General features: G+C 36.4%; 1 protein-coding gene across 2 annotated transcripts in view; it reads left to right on the top strand.

Annotated features, from left to right (window-relative positions):
* The window catches only part of PARVA (parvin alpha), an 82,887-nt gene that overhangs the window by 51,913 nt on the left and 10,756 nt on the right, over window positions 1-20,218 (top strand). For both annotated transcript variants that reach the window (XR_015697002.1, XM_087718142.1), the window contains 11 exons: window positions 342-431; window positions 531-601; window positions 2,961-3,063; window positions 3,774-3,914; window positions 5,908-6,023; window positions 9,005-9,063; window positions 9,547-9,566; window positions 9,964-10,025; window positions 12,852-12,920; window positions 16,313-16,414; window positions 16,661-16,733. Coding sequence is in view for 1 of the 2 variants with exons in the window: in XM_087718142.1 (XP_087574268.1) it covers window positions 342-431; window positions 531-601; window positions 2,961-3,063; window positions 3,774-3,914; window positions 5,908-6,023; window positions 9,005-9,063; window positions 9,547-9,566; window positions 9,964-10,025; window positions 12,852-12,920; window positions 16,313-16,414; window positions 16,661-16,733 (906 nt within the window). In the remaining variant the exon portion in view is untranslated. The remainder of the gene's footprint in view (window positions 1-341; window positions 432-530; window positions 602-2,960; window positions 3,064-3,773; window positions 3,915-5,907; window positions 6,024-9,004; window positions 9,064-9,546; window positions 9,567-9,963; window positions 10,026-12,851; window positions 12,921-16,312; window positions 16,415-16,660; window positions 16,734-20,218) is intronic.

Raw genomic sequence — 20,218 nt, forward strand, 5'->3', positions numbered from 1 at the left:
CATTCTTTGCATGATTATTGCAATAGAACTGTTTTGTGAGTGGCCATTACCCACAAGTCCCCTGGCCTGCTTGCAAGTTGTCCAGGATTTACAACTTCCATCCCCACTATCATTACTTGTTGGAAACTAGCAGAAAGTTGCAGTGGTGTCAGGTCCTCAATGACCCATGATTTTTGCTTTTTACTGTTATTTCTCAGTTTTGCATTTTGTTTCCTGTTCACTTCACTTTACTGTTATCTCTCAACATTGGATAAGAACATAAAGTGCACGTCCTTATTGCTACCAAAAGGCATTGTAACATTAAAAAAAAATCACTAACCTTTTTTTCCCTTTCCTTTCAGTATCTGAACTACAAGAAGAAGGAATAAATGCCATAAATTTACCACTAAGTCCAATTCCTTTTGAATTAGATCCTGAGGATACTATGCTAGGTAATTTGAAATACTTTCCCCCCTTTAAACTGGTCATAAGTATGTCTTTTTTATATTGAGGAATATTCCTTCTTCATTTCTCTCCATTTTTTTTCAAAGAGGAAAATGAAGTTCGAACAATGATTGATCCCAATTCAAGAAGTGACCCAAAACTACAGGAGCTAATGAAGGTAATACTTGTTCTTTCACCTTCAAACACTTTGAAAGTAGTCTATAAAATTCAGGCAAAATAAAATGAGCTGTGTTTCATTCTCTTGAACTTAACTTTACTTTTGTGGCACTGGATCGCATCCAGCCTTCTCCTACCACCATTTACTCAAGACTACTCATTGTAAAACATTTCCTGTGTTTAAGACAAATGGTTTGTGAATCACTGGATTCTTTAGCAGAAAATAGTTTGCCGATTTTAGCTTTAACATTGATTGCTCTCCCACATTTTATTTTCTAAATGAATTAGATATTTGTTTTAAATAGTTTTAATCTTGCTATTTAACTCTGTTAGACTTTCCAAGATATAAACAAATAAATAATTTGAAATACAACAGATGATAGCTGAATAAAAATGGAATAATTTACAGCAGAACTAAAAATATACCAAGTGACTGAATATCAACAATATGCATTTTTTAAATCTTAGTCATAGGCACTAAAGACTTGTGAAATTAATATTCTTTAGCATGTGGGAAGAAAAGAGCGTATTGCAGTTTCATTTCCTCAGAGATGAGTATTTTTCCCAGGTTTGAATGTCAACTTCAAACCAATTTCATTGTATTTAAGTACAATGACAATGAAGATTATACTAACTTATTTAAAACCAGACATATTTGAAGTTTTTAAAAGAAACAATAAGTAATTTTTTAATTTAATGGGAATTCCCCAGTATAAACTGAAATTGAAAAAGGAATATTCCCTCAGTGGAATATCATTTAATTTTAATTCACTAAAAGAAGGAAAGAAGAGAAACATTTTTTTCCTACTCTCTGCAGTCCCTCCCATATGCTCCTGGGAACCCTCAAGTTTCTAGAACAGATTTTTGGAGGATTACAAAAGATAGTTGAAATTCCTGAAAATCATCTTTCCCTTAAATTAACCAGTATGGAGTGCCCATTTTGTGAGCTTAAATAAGATTTAGTTAATTTAGTTGACCAAAGGGAGTTTTTACCATACAGTGGGACCTCGGGTCACGACCATAATCCATTCCAGGGCTTCGGTCGGCATCATGACCAGACTCTGCATGCGCACGCACACACAAAAAAGGTGTGGAAGGGGAAATTGCCACAGCAGGGAAAATCGCTGTGACTGTGTGATCACCACCTGAGGATGTGTTCATGAACAGACTGAAACATTTAGCAGATTTTTTGGTTGGCACCCGATTTGGTCGTGTGACCCGACCCGTTTGTGACCCGAGTTCCCACTGTAATTTCTAAACAGTAATTCATGTGACAAGTGGTAGGTTTTTTTGGTGAGTTGAAAGCCTGATAGGAATTTAATAAAATCAATGGACCACCTACCTTTCATCTGAATCCAATATTAGTGATTTTTGAAGATTAAAAAAAGAAAGATCAGCTAAACTTCTAGCACTGATTAAATTAGAGATGATAGTTCTAATAATTCTATGCAATTAATATTTTTCTAACAATATGTTTAAGAACAAACTCAAACTATTCCAAAAGTTCTCACTACTGAGATAATTTCAAAGACACTTCCATGTCCACTTTGTGTATGCTATTGAAAACTCACATATAGATTTTTAATAGTGGAAAATGTATCTCCTTGAAAATTTAGAGTTTGAGTCCAACGTTTTCTTCTATGAACAAAAAAAAGCTAAAAATAAAATTTACTGTAAATGATTTATTTGCTGAGAGCAAATATTGGAATGTGAAGAACCTTCTTTAAAATTTCATTGTTTACTTCATGTATATTAAGTATATTAATCTTCAGTACTGATTGGAGAACTGAAAAAAATTGATGTTGTTTCTCCCTTCTTAATCATTTCCAAAAAAAACCCCTTCATAATTGTGTTCATGTTATTACTATGAGCTGAATATGACTCGAGGATGTCTTTACCTTTTACCTTGTGCTTAAATACCATTGAATTTTACTGAATTATAATAATTATATTTTAAGTTCCATTGAATTTAACTATTGAATTGCAATAATTTATATTTTAAGTCTTACCCAGTAACTTATCATCCAGCAATCATCATTAAGTAGTTGTAATGTCTACTGATAATTGATTAGAAAAATATGATTCTGCTATAAAGTAACTTCAATATTTATGAAACTGAAAAATAGCTTTTTTTAATGGTGTAGCTTAACATATTTGATGCAACATAACATGAACCGGTCATAAATATTAATATTTCAATATCAAGATTTTAATCCTTGTATTTAACTTGATACACTGCATCTTTGGTGAATTATGTTGTGTTTTTTTCCTATTGTTTGAAACATCATACTGTGTTTAGTATAATACACATTTGCAATGATGCATGGCTAATATTGCTAAATCTTGGTCTCTTAACAAAGGTATTAATAGACTGGATTAACGATGTGTTAGTAGGAGAAAGAATAATTGTAAAAGATCTGGCTGAAGACATGTATGATGGACAAGTACTGCAAAAACTCTTTGGTAAGAACTAGTTTTATTTTCATGCATAGTGTGATGAAATTTTGCTTTTATATAGATGGGTTAAAAAAACACCCAAGAAATAAGAAAATATAGGTTCCTTCTGTTTCCTAATAGTTTCTTCCTATTTTTCACAGATTTTATCCAATGAATGGTCACAATGTCTAAACAGCAAATAACCATTTCCTTTATATTTGTTTTATATTTTAAATTATTTTTACTCAGCATCTTAAATTAGACATCTCTCTGAAGTTTGACACTTGAAAACTTCAGATATATTGTGAAATTTGTCTTTCAGTAGTGCGACCATATTTAATTATGATATCCAGATTTATAGGTGGTTTTTGAGAAAAACTATTATAAAGCTTTGAAAAAGTGTTACTAATAATTAACATTAGTAAAATATTCTAGATTGTTTTATCCAGGAATCTCATTATTCAATACTGTCAGTTATAATGTTTAGAAGAAATAAATGTAAAATGTATTGAAATCACTGTGCTTTATTAAAAGTATTGAAATCTGCAATAGAAGGAAAGGTTTTCCTTACTGTACTTAGATTTGCTTGGTGGATTGTCAACAGTTACTTTTGAAGTTTTAAATTAGTTTCTCTATAGAAAATCCATTTTGGAATCTGTGGGACAGAATGTCTTCACATTGACTTGGTACATGGAGTTGAGACAAAGACTTGTTTTTTTCTTCCATTATCACTTCAGAAAAGCTTGAGAGTGAGAAACTCAATGTGGCTGAAGTCACACAGTCTGAAATAGCTCAGAAACAGAAGCTACAGACAGTCCTTGAAAAGATCAATGAAACCCTTAAGCTTCCTCCAAGAAGCATCAAATGGAATGTGGACTGTGAGTTATTTATTTACAGTACAATTTGTATTGTACATATTGCATTAAAATTGTGTTACATTTATTAAATAAGAAAAAACGCCAGAAATGTTTTGTAACCAGAAGCCAATTTGGCGGGGTATGTGTATGAAGACATGAATTTGTGCATGTTTATGAGTGTTTTAGATACATTTAAAAGCATATACATACATACATACATACACAGACATACTGAGAGAGCAAAAAAAAAAAGAAGCTTGTAATTGCAAAGAATCGGCAATTAAAAGGTTGATAAGTTTAAATTCCAATTGAGCGTGCCACGTAGCATTCACAAATGAAGGCAAAGTGTTGCATTCATCAAGGAATATTTTCTTCAAAACTGGAGAGGTCTTTTTTCTGATTTCTGATATAATTCGCTGTGGGGCTTTGAAGAATAATAAGTGTGAAAAAGACTTATAGCTGAGAAAATCCAAAGGAGTTGGTTCACAGGAAAATAAAAAGTCTAGTTTATGTAAAGTTGTTATTTTTCGTATTGTCTCTTGCACAGAGAATTTTCTCACAAATTTTGGAGCAAATCCTGTAATACATTTTCCTCCTTAAATTCTTGGACATGATTGTAAATTCTTTGCAGAATTTATTCCTTTCAATTCCCAGTTAACTGAATTAGGTTGAAAAAAAAAAGATCTTCCCAGGAGTATTCCTGGCTAAAATAATATCTAACACTAGAATTCTTTCATCCAAATCAAGTACAGAAGAATCTTCAACTTAGACCAGTTACTTAATACCATTTTAAGTTATGATGGATTCTCCCCCATCCCCAAAAGATACTTAAGACCCAAATTTGAAGTTCCAATGGCAGCCGTTGCCTGTCCTCTCAGCCATTTGATTGACTTTTGGGTGCTTGACAGCTGACCCACATTTATGGCCATTTGTAGCATCCCATAATCATATAATTATATTTTACAACATTTTTGCCAGAAACCAGTGTTTTGTTCTGGTTTTCATTTATTGCTGCAAAAAAAAATCATTTGGGTGCCTCAGCTTCCAACCATCATGACATATAACACAAATTTGGGTTCACTATGGTTGTAAGCCAAGGACTTCCTGTATGTGAGACAATACTCCATGCTTTATCCTAAATATTGTGCTGGATCATTGTCCATAAAGATTTAAAATACCCTTTTATACATTAGGTTGTTTTGCTTAAGCATGTTTGTCCTATAGGTAGCCTTAAAAAAATCTATTGTTTGGAATGTACCTTTACAAAACGCCTTTTATCAAACATAGACAAACAATACAATTGAATAGTTCATTAGTACTATTACATTGTTGTTCAATAATATTTGGGTAATGTTAAAATGAAGCATGATTAACATCAAATACTTTGACATGGTATTCATGGATATCCCAAGTTAAATGAATAATAATGATAATAATGATAATAGTGCTAGAATGTCATTATGAATTATTTCTTTTGATAGTTGCATATTAGAAATTTACTATAATAAGTCTTTTGATACCTTGCAGCCCTGTTAGTGTTGAGTACATATACAAAGCCTACTGTGAAAGGCCTCTTAACAAGTTTGTGAGGAATGTTTGAGTCATTCTGTTTAGTAAGTTATTGCTCAAGGGTACTAGCTAAATGGACTCATTCATCTTCCAGCAGACATTATGATACTTAAAACTAAATTAAGTGTGTGTTATGAATTAAAAAATATCCTCATATTTTATAAATTAACATTGGAATAGTGCAGATAAAGGAATGTCACCGAGGTATCCATAGATAGCACTTAATTCAGCCGCCGAAATGTTTTAAATCACAAGAAGCATGCAACACCTAACCCACTGGAATAATGTTGATTTAGTTGTTTTTATAAGATCCATTGATTTATGGCAGGAAAGAGAAACAGAGGAAATACTCTTGTATTAATCTCTAGTGGGCAAAGTTGTTAAAAGATAAATTTTGCATATTGATAGCAGTTGGGAAGTAAATATTTCAGTTCCTCTCTTTCAGCTGTCCATGCAAAAAGCCTGGTTGCAATACTGCATCTTTTGGTTGCATTGTCGCAGTATTTTCGGGCCCCCATCAGGCTGCCAGATCATGTGTCTATTCAAGTTGTGGTTGTCCAGGTATGAATGAATGTATTTCTGTATCCTTTTGAACCAGAGAAAGTATAAGAAAAAAAGGCATGTTTCCGGTTGATCTTTCTTCAGTGAGAAAAAAAAAAAAAGGCAAAAGCACAGCATTTCTTTTTTAGAGCTGAGTGCACTGTTGTCATTACTGATAGCATAACAGCGGAACGGTAACATTAATATAGTAAAGGTTAAATCAGATTTTGGCAAATTGTAACTCTGAGGTTGTCATGCAAGAGTCCTAAAGTTAATATTTTTCACCTTTCTGTTTATCTTGCTCCATGTTGTGTCATTCTATTGGGACTATACAAATCTTCTGAAAGAATATGCACACAAATCAAATTTTCAAATCATGAAAGAGTGTGCCAATTTCCAGGTTTATATTGCTGCTTCAGAACCTGCTCCCAGCTCTCTCTGCATATGTGTCAGTGGTGGGTTGCAGGCGGTATGCCCCGGTACAGGCATATTGGTGCCTGCCGGGAGCACTGGGTACTGTTCCAGTACAGTGCTCTGGAGATCCCACCTGCCCGCCCTCTTTACCTGCATTTGAGTTCTTCGGTGCTTCCGCACACGGAGCGTACGGCTCCTGCGCGACGCTCCACTGAGCAGCTGGAGAGTTGTGGAGGCATTGCAGGAGGTAAGAACACATGTGCATGCATGCTGCACGCGTTCATGTGGTGGATGCCGGGCCCTATTGCACCGTAGCGGTTGCAACGGGATCAGGAACCCACCACTGATACGTGAAACGTGAAATAAAGTGGCAACTTATGCAAACACATGTAGAAAGCAGCTTGTAAAAGCCAGGAAACAGAGGCGTCTGCTTTGTAATTTGAAGAGATGCTTTGTATATGCTCCTTTGAGTTCAAAGCATTTGCCTCAAAGGATTTGCATGGCTCTACTTTCTACTTCAAATATTTGTATTTGCTCACTGAACACAAGTTTAATAAATGCTTCTTTTGATATTACATGTTCAATCTGGCAAATAATATAGATTTTTCTATCAGCTTGTGAATGCCTGCCAGTCATATGACCTGCCTACAATTTCAAATTCACTTCTTAAAATTATTATTTTTACTGAATTTGCTCTTATCAGTTCTTCAGATTTTTTTTTTCTGGAGAATGAGCCTGTGAAAATTCTAGCTTCTGTGATAAATATTTCTAAGGACAGCTGTTTTCTGTCTCCTTAAAATAGCAGGCAGAACAAACTTTAATTCGTATAAGTAACCATACACAAGTGAGATACCTGCTTGAAATTGGTTCCCTGGGATTTATTCGATAATTACTTCAAGTGGAAGGGGGAATACCTTTTGATTCTTGTAGTTAAGACTTAAGAAATATGAGAATACATCACCAAATGAGTAGGACAATATACCACATTTGTAGAATTACACTAGGAGTAAAAGAACCAGCTTCCATTATTATCCTTATGCCATAGTGAATAATCACCCTACTTTGAAGTCCTTCTTTCCATAAAAGGCAGAGGACAGTTTCAAAGCCACATGGAAGCAAACTGGGAATTTCAGTCATAACTCTGGTGATAGCAAGATTCCTGCTTACTGTCAAGATCCTGATTTTGTCATGCCGGGCCACAATTTTTTATTTATTCACTGCACTGTAGATAAATGCATTCAATATATACAGACATAAGTATTGATTGTTCGGCTATGGAATGAGCTCTGTTTCTCGCTGCTATTGCTTCTCAGTGTGTTGAGAACATTTCTGTCAGCCCTCCCAAATAAACAAGACAGGAAACAAAGCAAGATGAACTAATTCCACTTTATTGTAAGGCTACATTAACAGAAACTTGCCAATCTTCCCACTGCCATTTTTAACCATCTCAGCAATTAGGCCTAGTCCTTCCTAAATTTCTTTCTCTGACAGTTAAGTGACTGCATCTCTCTCTCTCACCTTCCCTCCTTCCCTCCCTCCCCCCACCCCTCTCTCCTGATTGTTCTCTAGGCAGCATGTCTTTCCCTTGCCCCCAAGGCCATCTTAATAAACTACTGTAGTTCCTTGGCTTTGGACTGTTTCTTTTTAGAAGCTGCACATGTATTCAGACTATTTCAGTCAGCCTTATAAATTCTCTTATTTAGATATTTAACTGGCTTTTCTTCTGAATTTTGCTTCTGGAGAATCTCCCTTTTCACCACTGGCATCCTTAAAAGGGTAGGACAGAGTTAGCAACTGGCAGGGTTGTGGTATGCAGCTCACAGAATTCTTGGCAATCAACGCTCTTTTGAACTGAAATCGCCAGATCTGGAATAGGCCATAGTTGAGAAGCACTGGTTTAGGAATATGTAAAGCTTCTTGTACATTTCCACAAGGCGTGAACTGTACCTTCCAGTGGGGAAATGCAGAATAGAATGTGGCTGTCTGTTGGAATTGGTTGTTCTTATTTCAAAACTAAATCAAAATGCTTATTCCGATTTTCAAACCAATTTCCAATTATTATTTTGACATTTACTTGGAAGTGCTTACTTTGACAGAAAGCATGTAAGAAATTCCAGGTTTTGAGAAAAAAAATGTATTTAAATGTGAATGTTTATGTAGAATTTTTTTTTGTAATTAAAAGCAGTTATTAATGTGGAAATGGAAGAAGAGTTATGAATGCATTTAGAGTAATGACCAGGTAAAAGAGTTTCCATGAGGTTAAAATATAAGTCTCCATCTAGTCTCTTCTTGCTCCATCTTTTATTAAGGATCTTTTCCTGCCTTCTATTTCCAATTTAAAATTTCTGACCTTCCCCTAGAATAGGTATAAGAATAACATGAATATTCAGCCATAAGGAATGCTTGCCATTAACTTATAAAAATTGCTGTTGAGCTATTCTTATATACATGAGTCAGGGTTCATACAGGAAGATTCCCATCTTCGAATTAATAGTTAATAAAAGTATAAATAAGGAAACAAACTAGAGAAGACATAATCTTACCATTTAAATACAGTCAATTTTATGGCTAATTGTTATTTTTTTCAGAAACGAGAAGGAATCCTCCAGTCCCGACAGATCCAAGAGGAAATAACTGGCAATACTGAGTAAGTCAAGTCAAGGTTTAAGACCTACCAGCTTTACCAAATCTTCCTTGTAGATTACAGGTTCCACTAATGGAAATTTCAAACAGGCTTCATTCCAAATAATAAAGAATAGAAATAAAGTAAAGATGTGGAGATATGGAGATGTTCTCAATGTAGGTCGCTTTAAAATCAAGTAATTCCTTAAACAAGAAGGTAATTTTCCCATATATGTTTTAAGGAGTTTTTCTGTGTACCATCTTAGAGAGAAGTCCAATTAGAAACAAGGGCTTTTTAGTGGCACCAGATTTATAGACCTCCTTGGTCATTCAGACAGCACCTTCTGTGGCTTGTTTTAATGGAATTTTCAGAGTCAATCTTTTGTCTTTTGCACGTAATTGGCAGATGCATCTTTAATTTGCTTTGCCTATTTCTGCATTGAATAAAATGTATTAAATGACTCTTAAGAGGACTCATACAATTAATTGCATTATTTCTTTTCTATAGGGCAATGTCAGGACGACATGGTAAGTACACATTGATTGTCAACATTTTCTAGATGTTTGTAAATTATTTCTCCAGCTAATAATATTATATAATTCAAAGTTCACATTCTGAATTTTCTGAATTGATCTGTAAATGTACATTTCTTCCAAGGAAGAATATTTTCTTAATAGTTAGAAAATAATTACATTTCTTAAATCAATGCTTTGTTATACTTTCTAACCTGCATGGCTAGAGAACAATAGATTTCAAAATAGATTGATGTGAATGTGCATTTGGTAAATAATGGCCAAGAATTATTTGGGTAGACCAAATATTCCTTATTAAATGTAAATGACTGTCGATGACCTTCTGGTTTTGGAATTCCTACCCTTCAGTAATGTAGTGTTTAACAGGTTATTCTCATCAACTGTATTGCAGAACGAGATGCATTTGACACCCTATTTGACCATGCTCCAGACAAACTCAATGTTGTTAAAAAGGTGAGTCAAAAGTGTTTTTGACATGTGCTATTTAACTGTCTTAGAAACTCAGTGAATTTAATTAGAACTAAACTTTGATGTTGCCAAGACATTGCACATGTTAGTGTTTGTTGTATGCTTTTAATTGCAGTGTGTCATCTAGATACAGAGCAAAGTATGTACTTTGCAAGTTCCTTAACTTGAGGCCAAGAGGATGGTCTCTTGATGAACAATACATCACCATATATGTATTTCAAGGTACATGGCATTACCCCTCTTCAAAAAACTTTCACAATACCTTGAACCCAATCCCCAATTTGCACTGGGTAGGCAGGCATCAGTTCCAAAAGTGAGAGAGCTCTGTAATCAAGAACATTGTCCACTTCTTTAATATTTAATAGAACCGCGGTGGCGCAGTGGTTAGAGTGCAGTACTGGAGGCTACTTCTGCTGATCACCAGCTGCCAGCAGTTTGGCAGATCGAATCTCACCAGGCTCAAAGTTGACTCAGCATTCCATCCTTCCGAGGTGGATAAAACGAGGACCCAGATTGTCAGGGGCAATAGGCTGACTCTGTAAACCACTTAGAGGGGCTGTAAAGCACTGTGAAGTGGTATATGTCTAAATGCTATCGCTATTTATATTTTGAGTAAATCCAAGATCAGTGGTAGGCTGCAACCGGTTGAACAACTGGTTTGGTGATCGCGTGCTTCATGTGTGCACTCCTAACGTGCTTGTGTACAGTGTTCAAAGTACAACAAGTTTGAGTTCAGCTGCTTACCTGCTAAGGCAGTCCTGGTAAGTAGAACAGCGGAGGCGCAGAAATCAGCTGTGCCACATGAATCAGTTGAGGCAGAAAGAGGGAAACATAGGACAGATTAGGACGGGGGTGGGTGGGTGGGACCAGCTGATTGTTGGAACTACTGGTTCACCTGAACTCGTACAAACCGGCAGCAGCGCACCACTGTCCAAGATATGTTCACAAGATACTGCTTCTGTCATCTCACTGGATTCTGTTTATGTGGCATCTAATTCAAAAGTATTTGGGCTACAAAATATCTTGCAAAAAAGTATAGGGAAGCTTTTCTGACCAAAACCCTGCAAAAGGAAATGGTAACTACTATCTGGTAAGACTGCTAGATAGCAATCCACAGGTGCATTAAGGGTGGAAAGTACTGACACTTTTTCGGACCTTACTACTACCATACAGAGCTGAAGGATCATTAGATAATGAAGTTTCATGATAAACCAAACAGCTCCTCTAGCTCTAAAGGATAAACTCTCAAATTACAGCAGTTGGAATAATCTCTGCATTTTGTAGAAGCTGATTGACTGAGCGCATAGTTGGACTGCTATCCAAACTTTTCAGAAAATTCCCAGCAATTGCTATTACTCCACTAGTATCCATACCGTGTCTGTGGCTGACTATCTTTGTTATGTCCATGCAGGCATGAGCAGAGGCTTTTCCTTCTGCCGTGCAAGTGCAGGACGTATTTTAAAGTTATTGGTTAATGGCTGACAGCTTCCCATAAAAGGGGCTGTCAGCTGGAAGTTGCACGTTGGTTTATAGTCTGCTTTTATCTTGAATAAACAGTATTGCTGGAATCTGGCTCCTCATCTGTTCCCCACGCACAACATTGCAATCTTAATCCTTGGTACCGACTGGAAATGAGGCGACTGAGCAAAAAACTGGGAGTAATATCTTTGATTTTCAGATCACATTCCTACTTCTTTAAATAAAGGCTAATTCAGTGCCTTCTGTTTATATACTTTATAGAAATCATGTAATCCCAAACCTACCTTCAAGTCAAGGATATTAGAATCCCAGAGCCAAAAATCAAGGCAAATCAGCCATGTGTCAGCCATGTCAAACAGCTTAAGCAGGGAGGGTGCTAGGCAGTAAAAGTTATCTCTGGTGCTAAATTACATAGACATGCACTCTCTCCTCCAGTTATATGTGCAGAACAGCATCTGCTCAGCATTATATATAACTAGGTACATCTTAGACAAAGGGACTCCCTCCACCATCTGTGCCCAACTAGATTTCAGCAACACATTACAGATGTACTTTCTCCTTCATATGTAGAGGAAGTGATCATACTACATGTGGATGTGCCATTCAGCAATGTCAGTTTCAGGTCAAAGCCTTCAACATTCTGGTACTTAGGATCTGGGCTTAGGAAATACTTGGCTCCAGTTTTCCAATCTTCCCCTGGAAACTGTGTGCCTCTTGCATCTCCCTCTGTACAAGTACTTCAATTCTCTCTTGGCTTTCTGGCTTTTCATTGATCCTTATGAGTATGCACTGGAGGTAGTGTATAAAAAAAAAGCCATATGAAAGAGCACTTGATGGAAATCTGAGATGTTTTGCCAGTTTTCCCCTGTACATAAAATACGGGTATCATAATATAAATACAAATGCATTTCTCTACATTATTTCTAGTAAAAGGTGGTATAGAAAAGGAGTGAAATACCGAAATTGCCATTTCACACATTTGTATTATATGATCTCCAGTTGATCTAGATCAGCACAGCTTCCTTGAAGAGAAAACAGTGGCATTCCACTTTACAACAGCTTATTTGTGGCTGAAATGTTATTTTCTTTCCTCAGTTATCCTGCTGCAGCATTATCCTATGGCAGCAATACTATATATGTGTATGTGTGTGAGAGATAAATATTTCCCAGCAATATGTAGTCATTCTTTATTCAGTGTTTGGGAGGGAGTTCCATAGCATTTTCCTCTTTTTCAAAAGCCAACAAACAAGTGGATTTACTAAATGCTAAATTATTTTAAAGCTCAGATTGCATGTTTTTAAAAACTTTAAAGCTTATGTTCTTAATTTCTAGACTCTCATTACTTTTGTGAATAAGCACCTCAATAAGCTGAATTTGGAAGTTACGGAACTAGAAACCCAGGTAGGATTATATAGATGTATTTAGAAAAATAGAACTGTTTCTTAACATTATTCCAATTTGTACCATGTAATCAGTGGAGGTGAAAATGTATTGGAACATTATCTTTTATTTTCTCACCCAGCCTTAATTTTTTAACAATTATATCATGTGTACAAAACAAAAATCATGTTTACTAGCTGAAACTGTGGTTATTGATAGCCATGGTTAAATGCAGCATGCAGGCTACTTCAGCTGACTGCAGTTCTGCAGTTCGGCTGTTCAAATCTCACCAGCTCAGGGTTGACTCAGCCTTCCATCCTTCCGAGGTGGGTAAAATGAGGACCCGGATTGTTGTTGGGGGCAATATGCTGACTCTGTAAACCGCTTAGAGAGGGCTGAAAGCCCTATGAAGCGGTATATAAGTCTAACTGCTATTGTTATTGCTGCTATTTTTTCATTTATTAAATTTGTAGAAGGATACAATCAAATTGGGCTCCTGTTGGTTAATAACAAAGCTATAACATGATACATAATAGAATGACTGAAACATTTGTGGTAATAATAGATTAAATAAGAGCTAAGCCATCCATATAAAAAAAGTCAGGAAACTTTCGATATGTTTGACGGCTAGATGACAGAACCCATCTGACTAAGTATGGAATGGCTAAACTGGAACCCATTATTAGCAATAATGGACTGGGGCTGTTTGATTCTCCAGGTTCTGTGAACATTCCAGGAGAAAATGTGTCATGATCACATTTTGTGATCATGTGGTAGGTTTCCATTTTTTTTTACTACCCGTTTGCTTGTGCGGAGCCTCCCACCACTACTACTGGTTCGCCCGATCCGGGTCGAACCAGGAGCAACCCACCTTTGGTTATGATGTGTATTTGTATTAATATTCCTTAATACAGAACACCTTTTTTCATCACTCTATCAAAAGAAAACTCATAGAATCAGAAAGATCTTGTTTTGTTTGCATTTGCTAGAAAATCCACTGTATCTACACTTGATTTCTCCATAAAACAAAAAATAATTGGAGTTAAAGTTTTGAAAATTCCTATGGAAAAGAAAATGCCATTTTTAACCAGAGCATAAATCTATGCTGGCAAAGTTGAGAGTATCATAGAGCTACTGTGTATTGTAGGGTTTTTTATGCCCTGCTTTAAAATAAAAGCAGTAAAATGTTTGTCTCTTAAGAAACAATAGTGCCTTTGATCCAATTTAGAAATCTAGAAATGGCCCCTTTTCTTGAATACCCCAGTGAAAAGTCCATCAGCCATATTCTATTTTGCATAGTTTTTATTGTCTTCACTGATTCCACCCCCCCCTCAAGTTTTTCCCATAAACCATCTCATCTGCGTGAAAGCTGGTGATAGGAAGGAAGCCTTGGCAGGAATTGCATTTAGGAGGAGGAGGAGAAAAAATAAGATACCGAGGAAGATTACAATATTGTGATATTCAAATGGGAAAAGAATAATGTTTCTTTGTTTTGATGGCTGACATGTCGCATTGTTTACCCAATTGTCATTTTCTGACTCAACATCTACTGGAAGTCCCCCAAAATATGCTATTGAAAGTAGCATCAGCCGAACAGAGAGATGGATTGCGTTGCCAGAGGCTAAGGGTCAATAACATCTGAAAGGCAGTGTTTCAAATAATGGGGATTTAAAATGAAAGAGGATTTGTGGCAGAGGAATGAAATAATTAAGGTCTGACTAAAGGAGGTTAAACTGATGAAGGGAAGCATTAGGGAGAGTTAGATGATGCTAAAATGAAAATGACTATGCTAATATAACACATAGTTTGAGCATTACCCTGAACCCTGGTTTATCATGTGGTCCAAGCCAATTTATTGTATATTAAAATGCAACAAAGGGGTTTTCCCCCTATTTCTGCTCCTTTTGAATTAAAGGAAAGAGGGTCTTGTATCTTCCCTTTCTATTAAATATAGAAAAAAACAATACATGTATGGTATTTTTTTTAAAAAAAGATTCCTTGACTTTTGAATGGCAGTGAATTCAGTTTATAGTGAATTCAGGAAAATTCTGAATTCTGTCAGGAAAATATGAGGAAGAAGGATCATTAGATACGTTCACCACCTTGAGTTATTTATAAAAATAATAAAAGCAGAATAAAAACAATCTAAGGCAGGGGTGTCAAACTCAATCGTGACCCGTCAAAAGCGCGGAGGACAAAATCGCGCTCGACAAAAGTGCGCATGTGACGTCATCACAGCGCGATGAAAAAAATTAAAAATTGAAATAAAATTAAAATTAAAGCAAGCCGATTCACATAAAGGTAAAGGTTAGGTTTAGGGTTAGGTTTAGGGTTAGGTTAAGGGTTAGGGTTAGGTTTAGAGCGTTAGCGTTAGGTTAAGGGTTAGCGTTAGGTTTAGCGTTACGTTAACGGTTAGGTTTAGGGTTAGATTTAGGGTTAGGTTTAGGGTTAGGTTTAGGGTTAGGTTTGGGGGGTTAGGGTAAGGTTTTACCTTTATTTTTACATTTTTCGATCACAGTGCGATGTTTTCGTCGCGCTGTGATGACGTCAAATGCGCGCTTTCGTCGAGCGCGATTTTGTCCTCCGCGATTTTGTGGTGGAACCAAACTCAATTTCATTGAGGGCCGTATCAGCGTTGTGATTGACCTCGGGAAGCAGGGTGGGGGTGGCCAGTTATACATCATGGGGTCCCTGTGGTGGCCTGAGAGCTCTGCCAGTGAAAATGGGCTGTTTCCAGGGCGGCCTTGCGGGTCAGATCTAAGCACTCCGGGCCTTGAGTTTGACACCCCTGATTTAAGGATGCCAGCAAAACTGCAGTGATTTGTCTTGTGTATTAAAAATGTTTTCAGGTAGAATTGCTGTTTGAGCAAATGGTAGCACTTGATAATGGACCTAGGCTGATCTAGAAAACAGGAATATTCCTACTTACTATTTTATAGGAGGTGTCCTGGGAAATCCAGGGCTAGCGACTAAATTTGCAAAGGAAAAAAAATGAAAAAAGGTGATGACAAGCCATTTTCATACCAAGCGAACAAGAGAATTGTATGGATGTGTCTGCAGAAGTCATTTGAAATCAAATTCAGCTCAAAGGAAGCTATTTTTTTAATCTTTTGCTAGGGATGCCACATGCAGTATGTTAATACTTTTTATGTAACGTGGACAACAGAATCCTGGTTTGCTTGAAGTCATATAGACCAGATATTTATAATATGATTGAGCTTCCCTGGGCCAGGTACTTCAGTTCCTCTGAACCACTTATAAGCACCTGAGTCCTGCCATTCTTAATGACAGGAACTTCTGTGTTGCGTAACTGTTTATACTTAATAAAACTTTAAAATCAAGAAATTACTTTTTTATCATGTCAAAGAGTGATATTTACAAGATTAGATCTAAAAAAGTATTATTTTTAAAAGTTTGCAGATGGTGTATACCTGGTGCTGCTGATGGGTCTTCTTGAAGGTTATTTTGTACCTCTTCACAGCTTTTTCCTAACTCCTGACAGTTTTGAACAAAAGGTAAACTTTTATGCATTTAAAGAAGAATTAATTTGGCTGTTTATGTTTATACTGGTCATCACCCTAAAAGAGTTCATAGCACTGCACAAAAAAAAAACCTCAATAACACTTGATTTAAATAAAGATTAAATAAATGTCACTCTTCTATTTTTAAAGTACGGTATTATTCTGCTTCATTATGCTATGTAGTATCAGTAAACAAGTCTAGAATTATGAGTAATTGCTTTCTCTTAATTAACCCATCAGGTACTCAATGTCTCATTTGCATTTGAGTTAATGCAAGATGGAGGGCTGGAAAAACCAAAACCAAGGCCAGAAGGTATTTGTTGAATGTCTTGAAGATGCATTTCATTGGTAAAGCCGCCTGAAATTTTAGGGAAAGATTCATAAGAAATAAATGCCTATTTTCATTTGATAGTCTCCTAATTATGAAGATTAGTTTTTTACTTAATTTTCCACTGCTGTTTGTTACGTTCTTAGAAACACAAAAAAATGAAATTCTAATATCTTACGTAGATATACTGTAAATCTTAAAAGTTTCTTTTTTTTCAGCCCAGAGGAAATTTAATAATTTTCAGAGTTGATGTTTAGAATAGCTTTGAAATAGTATCAATGATCAATGATCTTCTTTCTGTAAATGCAGATTTTATTTTAAAAGGAAATTTACTTATCATAATGCTACCATAATCACAAGATTTCCCACAGGTAACAGATGCAGGTAGTCCTCAATTTACAGTTGATTGCTTAGTGACCATTCAAAGTTCGAATGGACCTACCTGGAGTCTAATCCATATTCCATGTTCTGATGATTCCATGACTGCACTTCAGATGCTGAACAACCAGGCCCCATTGATGGCCATTTATAGGGTGGTGCAATTACGTGACCATGTTTTACGACTGTTTTGTCAAAAGAAGCAGTTATATTTCTGATTTTTAGTAAAATTGGTGCCAAAGTATCGATTCACTTAACAAGTATGGCATTTGCTTAACAACTGCAGCATGTGGCGCAGTGGTTAGAATGCAGCACTGCAGCTAATTCTGCTGACTGGTGGCTGCCAGCAGTTTGGCAGTTCGAGTCTCAACAGCTCAAGGTTGACTCAGCCTTCCATCCTTCCGAGGTGGGTAAAATGAGGACCCAGATTGTTGGGGGCAATATGCTGACCCTGGAAACTGCTTAGAGACGGCTGTAAAGCACTGTGAAGCAGTATATAAGTCTAAGTGCTATTGCTGTTTGCTTAATGACTGCACAACAAAGGTCATAAAATAGGGTTGGTCACATGATCAACCTGCTTTACAGCCATCATCACTTAATTATTGGGCAGACTCTGTTATAGTATTAACTTGAGGACGACCTATACATTCAAAATATAGGTGGTTGAAATAATTATTTTCCTGAATCTACCAAGAGCTCCACTGCCGAATTTAATGCCAAACAGATAGGTGGCAATTCCTGAAATTGTGGGGATTTTGTGTGTGCAGGGGGGTGTTCTGCTCATCCTTGTGCATCTCTCTAATATGACTGAAATCACATTTTGGATTGTGGGATTCTATGAAGTTCAACATCAGCTCAGATTAGGATTCAATGACTTTGTTGATAGCCATGGAAATGTTACAATTTGTTAGCAAGTCCAGGCATAGAATAGGGAATACCCTGAATATACTATTTCCCATCTGGACATGACAGTTTGTAGAAGAGGGGCAAGAAGGGACAAGTAACAACATATGTATGTATCACTTACATTAATGTAATTGCTGTAGTATTTTGTCATAGGAATAACTTACAACAATTCACTCCATTTTCTCTGACAAATAAAATTACCTGTCATCTAGGATTTGCTGTTTTAATACTCTTTCACCCTAAATCACTTTTTCCTTTAAAAGGTGTTGGGGAGAGGGAATTAGATTTTTTAAAATGCCCTAAACAAGTAATAGAAGAGCTGTGAGTTAAGATTAGCAGAAGTTACTTTGTGTTAACTATTTACTTATGGATTCAAGTTTTGCCTTGTGGCATCAGTCCAACTGAGTGAAGATAGAGTGGGAAGTGTAGAGTTCGGCTGAAAATGGAGAAACATTACGATTCCCTATCCCTTATGGCCCATTAATGTTATTACAACATTTCAGTTTTTCAGATATTTACTGCTTAGAGAAATGGTTGATTTTTCCCCCTCTGTTATAAATCAAACTGTAGAGACATTTCAGCATTCATGTACAATTATTAACATGCTTAATATGAAATTTCCTGCTCAATATGAATGGAAAAACACATCTGTTTTATATGTTGTTACATCTGGGCACAATGCCTATGCTTAAATTTTCCAGCAAGCACCCGTGCACTGAAAAGCATTTTAATAATTGCGGAGCGCACATAAAATAGCTTTTAAATTCTTGTTTTTCTGAATGAAAAATAGTTAGGTACAAGAACAGAATAAGAAATTGGATATCAGATCTTTTGCGTATACTAGAACCGACACCTTTGTCACCAATGAAACAAAATGTTCTTCTCCCAGCTTTCAAGCAGCTTTAAAGAGGCAAATTCTTATAAATAAAGAGGCAAGTTCAGCAAAGGTTTTTTCCTGAGTGCTGTGTAAAAAAAAAACATTTATTTTTACTGCCACTCAATATCTAGCAATACCTTTCCTCAAGGCTGTAATGTTGTCCTTTCTACCAAGAATGATTGACAAAAGCATAGCCCTTGGCCTCTTTGGACCAGTGGGACATTTAAGAGTGTGTTGGCCATTCTTATAAAATGTTTGCAGCAGGAGGGTTGCCCTTCACACGTTGAAATTGTTGGTATAAGCAGTTACAAAGCTAGTGTGTGTGGATGTGTGTGTGTGGATGTGTGTGTATCCAAACTATTAAATGCTTCTCTGTGCTCCTAGTTTGCCTTACATGTGTCCTTTTTATGTCAACTTAAGCATAAGAACAATGAAGAGTAATTCAGCCATAATTTAGTTCTTTAGTTTCCAACAACACAATAGACAGAATCTTGCCAAATTCTACTCTTGCCCTAACTCAGGGGTGTCAAACTGGTGACCCACGGGCCGGAAGCATCACGTGCAGGCCACGCCTATCCCAGGTCTGCGAAAGGGGAAAAAGTTGCAATGTTGTCATGTGACGGCAATGTGACGGTGTGAGTTTGACATCTGTGCCCTAACTGATATACTCTGAAAAATTCTGGGTAGTGGCTATCCTTATTCTCTTCCTCTGTCTCCAACCAGCTCCAGGCTGTGCCGCCTCTTGTCTTACCCTCCTTTCTGGAATGTGTTCCTCACTTCCTGGGAAACTGCTGCTTCACTGTAGTCCATTGCACCATCTCCCCCTTCATGGACACCAATTCTCAAAGATAGGCATTGGACTGTTCTTCACACATTCATTCTCATTTTTATGGGGAACAGAAGCATTCGGGTAGCGGAAGGGGATGAGGAATGCCGAAGGGTTGCATTTTTGCTTTGGAGCATTTCATTCTACCATTTCTCATTGAGAAAATGATGATTAAAAGAAAAAGATAATCTGATAATGCAGAAAGCCTGACAGGCATAACAAATGGTCGGGGGAAGCCACATTGAAGTCTCCACAAGCTGCTCTTGGGATCTCATTGTCAAGGTTTTTGAAATAACCAATATTTAAATAACCTGAAGTTATAAAGGTCATTTAACAAACGATTTTAAAATGCCTTCTGTGCACCTACAACTGACAGAATAAATCAAATGTTGTATTAATCTGTGTTCCTTCTAAACACATAAGCAGTCTCGAAAGCCATCACAGGCAGCAGATCCAATCTCATATTCATTTCTTCTTAATGTC

Source organism: Thamnophis sirtalis, unplaced genomic scaffold (assembly GCF_051295495.1).
Source record: "Thamnophis sirtalis isolate CommonGarterSnake01/CBP01778 unplaced genomic scaffold, rThaSir2_p1.2 scaffold_1, whole genome shotgun sequence".
NCBI lineage: Eukaryota > Metazoa > Chordata > Lepidosauria > Squamata > Natricidae > Thamnophis > Thamnophis sirtalis.